The sequence below is a fragment of the Echinops telfairi genome, unplaced genomic scaffold (genome assembly GCF_000313985.2).
Source record: "Echinops telfairi isolate 266 unplaced genomic scaffold, ASM31398v2 ScPeMD7_9;HRSCAF=40, whole genome shotgun sequence".
Lineage (NCBI taxonomy): Eukaryota > Metazoa > Chordata > Mammalia > Afrosoricida > Tenrecidae > Echinops > Echinops telfairi.
The window spans coordinates 33654126-33663329 of NW_022103906.1; the positions used below are offsets into that span (position 1 = coordinate 33654126).

Sequence of the window (9204 nt, forward strand, 5' to 3'; positions counted from 1 at the left end):
ACAATTTATAAGCTTTTCCATTTTTGTCAGTGGCTTTCTTTTCGCTATTGTTATTTTGTTTTTGTATCTGCATGTCTATCTAGACAAGAGAGGCGAGATAAATAATTTGGAGATGAAAAGAATGGGACCAATGGCTCCAGGGGGATACGGGAAAGGGGGAGGTGGGGGGAGGGGGAACCAACCCAGGGACAAGGGAAAAACAAGTGAACTAAAATCAATGGAAAGAAGGGTGTAGGATACCTAGTGGGACTTAGTCAAGGGCAATGTAGCAGCACAGAATTACTAAACCCGAATGAAGGCTAAACATGATGGTAGGACAAGGGGAAAGTAAAAGGAAATAGAGGAAAGAACTAGGAGGCAAAGGACATTTATAGAGGTTTACCAGTGTTTAGTGACTATCCAAAGGCATTTGACTATGTAGATCATAAGAAATTATAAACAACATTGTTGAATGGGAATTCCAAAATAAGTAATGTGTCCACATGGAATATATACATAGACAAGGAGGCAGTTGGTCATTCAAACATTACAAGGGAATAAAATCAGAAAAAGTATGCACCAGGGTTGTATCTTTTAGCATAATCAGTCATTCTGTACTCTGATCAAATAATCTAAAAAGATGGACTATATGAAGAATATTAGCATAATCAGTCATTCTGTACTCTGATCAAATAGTCCAAAAGGATGGACTATATGAAGAATACAGTGCCAGATTTAGAGGAAGGCTCAGTAACAGCCTGTGATATGCAGATGACATAACCTTGCTTGCTGGAAAACAATGAGGTCTTAAATCAATAATGAAAATTAGAGACTACAGCCTTCAGTATGAATTATAACCCAACATAAAGAAAATTCTCACAACTGGACCAATAAACAACATCATGATAAACAGAGAAAAGATTAAATTGGCCAGGAATTTCATTTTACTTGGATCTCCAATCAACACCCATGGGTGCAGCAGCCAAGAAATCAAATGATGTATTGCACTGAGCAAGTCCGCAGCAAAAGAACATCTTAGAGTGTTAAAAATCAAAGATGTCACTTAGAGAACTAAGCTATGCCTAGCCCAAGCCATGGTACTTTCAATCTGCTCACCTGCATGTGAAAACTAAACAATGAATAAAGGAGATCAAAGAAGAATTGATGCCTTTGGATTATATTTTAATTATTATGTTCAATTATGAATTTGAATATATTATATTCAAAGCACTATGGACTAGCAAATCTGTCTTGGAAGAAATATAACCACAATGCTCTTTAGAAAAGACGATGCAAGACTTTGTCTTACACACTGTAGAGGGGTTACCCAGAAAGATTATGCTTGGTAACGCAGCGAGTCAGAGACTAGGAAGACCCTCAGCAAGGTAGAATGACACTTTCACTGCAATTGAACTCAAACACAGCTAAACCTGGGAGGATGCCACCGGGCCAGGCAGTGCACCATTTGGTTGTACACAGGGGCACTTCGAACTAAAATTAACTTGACCTAGCAACAAGGCAAGAGGTAACCAAATACCAGCCTGCCCAATTCAAGCCAAAAACTAGAAAATCTTGCAAACTGCTCCACTGTAAGGAGATCTTCGAGTTATTTACTCTTCACTTACAGAGGAGTAAACATTATTGAAGAGCTGATAAAGGAGTTGCAGAGGGAAGACTCCAATTAAAGCTCGTGATTCTAAATTCCAGTGGGGTTTGTTTGTTTGTTTGCTGGTTGGTTCCTCTCTAATCTACTTTAAAAATACCCAAGTTTATAACAAATTAGAGAGGAAAAGAAATTATTTAAGAGGGAAAATATGAACAAGTAAGAACTTATATAACGCTTTGGAAAAGTTACAAGAGAGGACCTTGTCACTCGCCTCCTGTATCCCAGCTTAACAACCTGCCAACCGTCTCACATTTGAGTATATCAGCAACTCATAGGTAATACACTGACCTCATTACCTGCTGCTGAAATGATTAAAGGCATAGAAGTTAAATTATACTTCTATAAAGTTGAAGGGTATGTAAAACCAGTTAAAGTTCAATTATATCATTTCCAAGCAAATTGTGCAATAAGCAAAAACAACATTAGAAATACTTTTTCTGCATTGATGATTCCAATTATCTCCAAACAAACTGTGCAATAAGCAAAAACAACATTAAAAATACTTTTTCTGCATTGATTTTTCCAATGGGTGAAGCATCAGTAAAAAGATAAAATGACCTTTTAATTAAACATCCCCAGAGAAGAAACAGATACACACAAGACACTACCATTCTCCAGAGTATTTGGGGAGAAGGACTTCTATCACCAACTAAGTCAGTTTAATTTTGCTTGTTTTAACAAACATCACTGCTAAGGGATAGAAAGCTATGAAATTAGCATCTTACCTGGTTAGAATTCTATTTGTTTAATAGCTATTTCATTCTGTTATGTTTCAAGTCAACCATTCTGCTTAAAAACAAAGAAATTAAGAATCGATTTGTTGCTTTTAGTAGAATATCAAATGTATACCAATTCCATGTGTATTACACTAATCACTGGCTGACATTAAGATTAACATAATAAAAACTGGACCAATTACTAATGAAAAAACTTGTGTTAATTCCCAACTCCCAAAAAAGGAAAATATAAACACACACATTTTTCTCAGAATACAACTTACCTGTTTTGAATATGGCTTGGGAGCTTGTCTCCGTTCTCTAGTTAACCTCCAAGGAGTTATAATTTCATAAGAAGAGAGATGTGAGGTCTGTTGAGAGCCTACAGAAGAGGAAATTACAAATATAACAACTGAAACAAACAACAAAAAACTACATTGTAACAAAATATAACAGAAATCAAAAGCTTAATGTTCAATGTGATAGGTAGGTTCATCATGCCAACTAGGCCAATAGGAATGTGTGGGCAGAATTTAATCAGGTCACAGCTTGATTGGAAGGCAACGAGATAAATGGCTCTGCAAGGTCCGCCCCTGTTTCTCTTGCTCCCTGGTGATTGGACCAGCTTGCTACAGCTTTAGCTAGTTCTCTGCCTCAACCTGTGAGCTACACTACCTGTGGGTCCAGCCAAGCCACGGATCACGTAGTTAGAGCTAGAGGTTCCTCGAGACCTGTTTTGCCACGCTCTGGTGCATACATTGCTTGAGCTTGAGGCTGATAGATCTTGTCCCCCTGCTTGAGGTCCAGATCCCATCAGGCCTGCCTTGCTAAGAATCTGAGCTACTGACTATTGCCGGTCCACCCTGCTGTATGCTGCCTGTGGGCAGACTCTGCCTGCCTTGCCTGAGGGAAGGCTCTGGTCTGCGTCCTTGACCTTGGACCCCGAAGGCCACAAGAGTAGAAGGATTTCTAGTATATTAACTGTTCCCGAGAAAGTGAGCTGAACTGAGCCCTCTGTACTGCCGTGTGGACTAATTAGCTGTTATATTCTTTCTCGCTGTATAAACCGATCCTCACATATATAAAATCATAAGTGGCCTGGTTTTGTTTTTCTAGAGAACCCTGCCTAATACATTCAAATGTTTTTAAAAATCATTTTACATGCTTGTAAACATACAAAAACATACATACAAACTGTCTTCAAACTATCTTAACTATAAGCCCTAATTTCTTTGTTGTTGTTAATAAATCTTAAAATAGAAACGAATAAGAAAAGTACAGCTCTGGCGTGGTGATAGTGAGAGTGCATCCGGAAGCTTAGCATCATTTATTCATCTCCCATTCCCCCTCAGAGCATAAACATGGCATCCTGACAGAGTACTGGAATACTTATTAAATTAAGAAGAACAAAAACATAGAGATATATTCACTTTTTTTAAATATGTATTATTTTTAATGTGCATCTTTGCTTTTTTTGAGACTTAATGTCTTCACAGTCTAACTCCAATAAACACATACACAGCAATATAACAAGTACCATAAATAAAAATACCGCCATCAATCTATCATAAAACCAAAAGCTTTAGGTAGAATAATTTTTAAATAATTTGGTTATCAATAATAGTTGTACAACACAAAGAGTATAATCAATGACACTGAATTATACAAGTAGAAGTTGTGGAATTGGAGAATGTTCTGTCGTGTATATTTTCACCACAATTAGAAAAAAATTACTTGAATAATAATGACTACAAGGAAGAAGACAATGTTCTAGAATTGAATAAGATGACAATTGTACAACTCTTCTTGACATGATTACATGTTGAATTGTATGACATGCAGATGGAGGGCTAATAAAACTGTTTTTGAAAACTTTATATAAATTTATTAACAGTGAAGAATTCAACCAGTCACACACATTTATTACCAATTTCAATCCTGTCCACTTTCACATTTTGAGTCATCACTTGGGTATAATAAGCTTAATTCTAACTTCTCCTGTAAATATATTAGCCAGACATACCTTGTTGAAGTCTGATATATGAGAGGGTCTCAAAAAGCTAACAGGGAAAATTTTGAATCCGGTGGCTCTGGATGGGAAAACTAATGCAGACACAGCAAGCTTAAGCAATGGAAAAAAACAGAAGCAAGAGTGAGCAGGTTAGCAAATGAGCCTTAGGGTACTTCAACTGCTCATCTTCTTTTGTGGAATCAAATCACTGATGTACCCAGGGCACGAATATGGTTAATGTCTGAACAGTCATCCCTCAAGACAAGTGCATCAACACTAAGATGATTGGCGCAGAGGTTTAGCTTCAGGGGCTGGTCCTACTGGGTGCCTTCCCCTCTTCTCTCCAGTGCTACCTCTGCTCGAGGGTGATGGATCCAGGCGGCTCTCTAGCTACTTTGAGGGCCGTTGGGTGGTCAAGACAACTGTTAAAGGTCCGTGGTAACTGGATGCATCACCTTTCACTACTTAAGTAGAAGTGGAGGGGCCCTGGTGGCTGGGTCAGGCTTTCTAAGTGTTGGACTTAAACGGCAAGATTTGCAGTTTGAAACTACCAGCCTTCGTGGGAGGAGATGGGACTTTCTGGCCCTCATATAAGACTATAGACCTGGAGGTCCACAGGACCATTCAACCTTGCCCTATGGAACTGCTGTGAGTTAGAGCCGACTGCATAGCCGTGAACTTAGGGCCTACTTCACTGGGGGCCACGTGTAAATGTCGGCAACCACGTGCTCTGACAAGATGGCTGCTGGAACCCTATACCTGACCATCCCCCATGGGCCTGCCTTCCTAGTTTCCTATGTAGTTCCTGCTTCTATGTTTTGCTACAGCCTCCTTTTCCGTGACGTTGTCAGAAGACTGTTGCCTGTGCAGGCCCGACACTCCTGTTGCCAAGCACTCCTTTCACCTTCCTTTGACTTTCTGGCACAGTTTACCCCATAGCTGCTGCCTTCCTTTAACCTCCAACTGTTGCTCACCTGTGCTGTTGAATCTGTTGGTCTCTGTGTAGGAATGCACCCACTCCTCCCATGATTTCTCATCTCTCCTTTCTGCCATATTGCAGGACAGCTGAACACATGACCCTCTGCTGACTCATTGCCAAGATGGCGTCTCTTGCTCCACCCACTGGTCCAAAACTACATGTTCCTAGGCGCTGGACTTCCGTATCTCCGAGCATCCATCCTCCGGTTTATAGATAAGCGAGGTGGCAAGGGAATACCTTGTTTTCTTGAGTCAGCTCTGTTTTGTTTACAGTCTTCGTTTTCCTGTTTGTTTTTCCTTTTGCCAAGCATTGGCCAAAAGACACTTGGAAGTTCGGTCACTGAACGGTTGCTAATCCTATCGTTTTCAAGATCACTCCGGGGGCTTCTGAAGCACAGCCTGGGCCTCCTGCCTCCACACAATGATGGCTCTGTTCACCAGGCTATTGCCCTCCTTGGTACAATTCTGTTGGGTTAATAAATGCATAGCCCAGTTTCCCTAGAGTTGATTGTTTAGGATTGAACCATTAATATGGCTTGACGATGCTACCCATTAACTGGTGGGCCACCCATTAGCTGGTGGTACCAAGATGCCTGGCTTGCTGTCTAGAAAATGGCCAGGCCTAGTCAGCTGGCTTAAGGCTGGGTCCTGATACCGCCAAGGACAGAGATGTCCTTCTAAGGCCCTCAGGTTTCCACGGCATCAGAACCTCCCTTCAAAGACCCCAGGATGCTATGTACTCTAACCTTTTCCCATGTGTTTTCTAGATGGGCAACCAAGAGTCCATTCCTCAGGCAATGCCTTTATACTGCATTCTGTCTAATTGGTCTAGATTTGATCCACAGATGCTAAAGAAGCAGAAACTCGTGTTCTTCTGCAACTCTCTCTGGCCCCAGTCCATTCCAGGTGATGGGGAATCCTGGCGGAAGCATGGCGCACTCTCCCTCCCTACTCTAATACAGCCAGAGCTTTTCTGAAGGGGTGGGAAAGTGAGCTGAAATCCCTGATGTCCAGGCATGTTTCCTCTTGAGAAGCAGTAAAGACCTTTGTTCCAAATATACCAAAGACCTTATAAAGGTCGTACTGCCTGGAGTTGAGAGCTGCTCAGCCCCGAGCCCAACTACACCACACGCCGATACTAAACCTAGAGAACCCGAAGAGGAAGAGGGCCCGCCAACGTTCTACCTTTGGGAGAGGCAGCCGGAGAACTTAGGTTTTGGGTGATTCATAAACCTTTCTCCCTAATTGTACTCAAGCCGATTAAGAGTGACCTAGGCAGCTACTCAGATAATCCAGAACAGTATAGACACCTTGCAGGACCTCCTCCTGGCCTACGACTTGGCCTGGAAGGATGTAATGATAATTCTAGAACAGATTATGACAGATTCTGAGAAACAGCAAGTAAGAGAGGAAGCTAAGACATTTGCAGATGTTTAACTATTGCCAATTCTTTTGGCAATACAGATAGGGAGCAAGAGGCTCTGGTTCAGGACAAGGAGAAAAGGAAAGACGTGCAGTTACTGCCGCCATGGCTAATCAGTTCCATCTACAACCTCCCAAATTCCAAAGACCCCTGCACAGGATGCAAAATGCTATATGTATCGGCGTGTGGGCCGCTTGTGCAAAGGATTCCCCTAATGGAAATAGGTCTCCCCGATGAGGGCCATGCTATTGTAAACAAACCGGCCACAGGCAGCACTGTCCTACAGAGAAGACACGAGAGGAGAGCAATGTGCTGGCGAGTCTGCAACTGCTAACTGAGGATTGAAGCAGCTCAGCTGGATGGCCCAGCAGCAAAGGATTGCTGTGACCAGTCTGCCACCCTGGTCATGCATGGACGGAGGCCAGTACATGGTTCCCCACTTGGTGTGGTCCACTCTCTCCGAACCTCCTTCCTCAGTAGCTTGACCCTTAGGAATAACTTACTGTCTCCACTGTGCTTAGAGATCACAATTCTCAGGGCAAGGAGAGAGAACTAACCAACACTTAAAGCGAACCCTCAGGAAATTGACACAAGAGATGCAGATGAACTGGAAGATGCACTGCCAGTAGCTCTGTCGCATCTCACGAGTTGCCCCAGAGCAACCTACGTTTTTAAGCCCATATGAAGTTTTCTATGGGCGGCCTTTCCTTGTAACGGAGCCAGCTGTAGATTGTGAAGTCTCCTTAATACAGCAGTATGCCGTAAGAGGAGTCTGATGCCAAGAGGCATTCCATCAATACGGGCTTACCCAGGCTCACGGGGAAGAAAATCGATCCTCCTTGTGCCTTCCTGGAGACTTAGGTCCCCCAATTCCCAGGACAAAGGGCATGGATCCACCATCCACAGTTAAAGCTGTGGAAGCCATTGGAACCGACTCTGATCAAACAGAGCAAGATCAGTGCCATGTGAACCATTAGATGGCCTGAAGATGGTGCTTCGTTGGCACCCTGAGATAGAGAAGTGCTCTGCAGAAAACCTTACCTCAAATCCACAACAGTCTTTATGTAAATGCTGTCACATAATTCCTGTATTTAAAGAAAGATTATAGGCTATGCCTGTCGATACAATTAAGGATACCTCCTGAAATTTCCTTAGGAATCTTCCAGTGTGAGACTAGCCCACATTTCCATGGGTACTGCCATCCCATAGCTTTTGCCCTAGCCTTACCCAAACTGTTCACCTGCTTAGCCTCTTCCAGAAGTCATCTGATTACCAAGATTGCCATCCCCAAGATCACCAATGCCCGGATCCCCTCAATCCCATTCATCACGGGCCCCTAAGCGGACGACAACCCCTCTAAGAGAGCAGGAAGGATGTGGACCCCAAACCCCTCTGCTTGTCTATTTGTCATCAGGAGTAGCCAGAAGGATTGTCTCCACCCAGTATCTCCCAATGATTTGGGTCCATACGCTTTCAGTGGGGAATGACAGACAGATAGACAGGGATAAAGGGAGTTGTCTCCACCAAATGCCTATGCTAAATGAAAATGTCCATGACATAATAAAGGGGTTGCAAAGAAATCAGACACACATAAGATACCCATGGGAAAATCCAACCTGGGCCCACACACAACACTAGGCACCAGCAACATTACATCACACAGGTATGCCTAAACTCAGCCACTAAAATGGTCAATACCTTCAACCATGCCCTGGTTCCCTGGGGATAGGGGGACTGAAGGCAGGCCACACTTTCTTGCAGGCGCACTCTCTTGCAGGTCCCAGTGTGGGATCTCTCTCTGATGCGTGGAGTGCATGTACACGCCCTCTCATGGCTCGCACTCCTCTACTTTCACTTTTTTGGTTCCAGGACTCCTCTTTTGACGCTGTGGACTCCACCGTCTGGCCATTTTCCACATGGTTTTGCGTGCTCCCATGAAGCGGCCATCTTTAGTCGTAAACTTCCCCATTCCCACCCCCCCACCCCACCCCCGGCACGTGGCCTTACACACTTTCTGCATATAGTGTGTACTATATAAGACTATATTCCCTGAAACTTTCCACTCTTAAATGTTACTTGGATTACTAAAAAAAAAAAAAAAAAAAACCATAAGAGGAAAATGAAATTCAAAGATAATGGAATTTTTCCAGGATCTCCTTGAAGTCTCCGTGTGCAGTCTTTCAATAAGCCCAACACAATTCCATTTTGTTCCAGCATCAAACTAAAAACATGGAAGTTTTTTCAGTGAGGATCCTGAAGGAATAGACAGCCAGTTTGTAAGCCATCATGGGTGGAAATTTCATATATCTGTCTCATGCAGTGTGTGTGTGTGTGTGTGTGTGTGTGTGTGCGCGCGCGCGCACGCGGGTGTACAAGTAAGAGAGAGCAGAGGAGCCCTGATAGAGAACTGAGCTGCTAACTAAGAGTTGGA

The 9204-nt window shown here is 42.9% G+C and overlaps 1 protein-coding gene across 1 annotated transcript in view; it reads right to left on the reverse strand.

Moving 5' to 3' along the window:
• ADAM9 (ADAM metallopeptidase domain 9) overlaps nucleotides 1-9204 on the reverse strand; it is a 175810-nt gene that overhangs the window by 125132 nt on the left and 41474 nt on the right. Inside the window, exon 2 of the mRNA XM_030884665.2 lies at nucleotides 2646-2743. Coding sequence (XP_030740525.1) covers nucleotides 2646-2743 — 98 coding nt within the window. The remainder of the gene's footprint in view (nucleotides 1-2645; nucleotides 2744-9204) is intronic.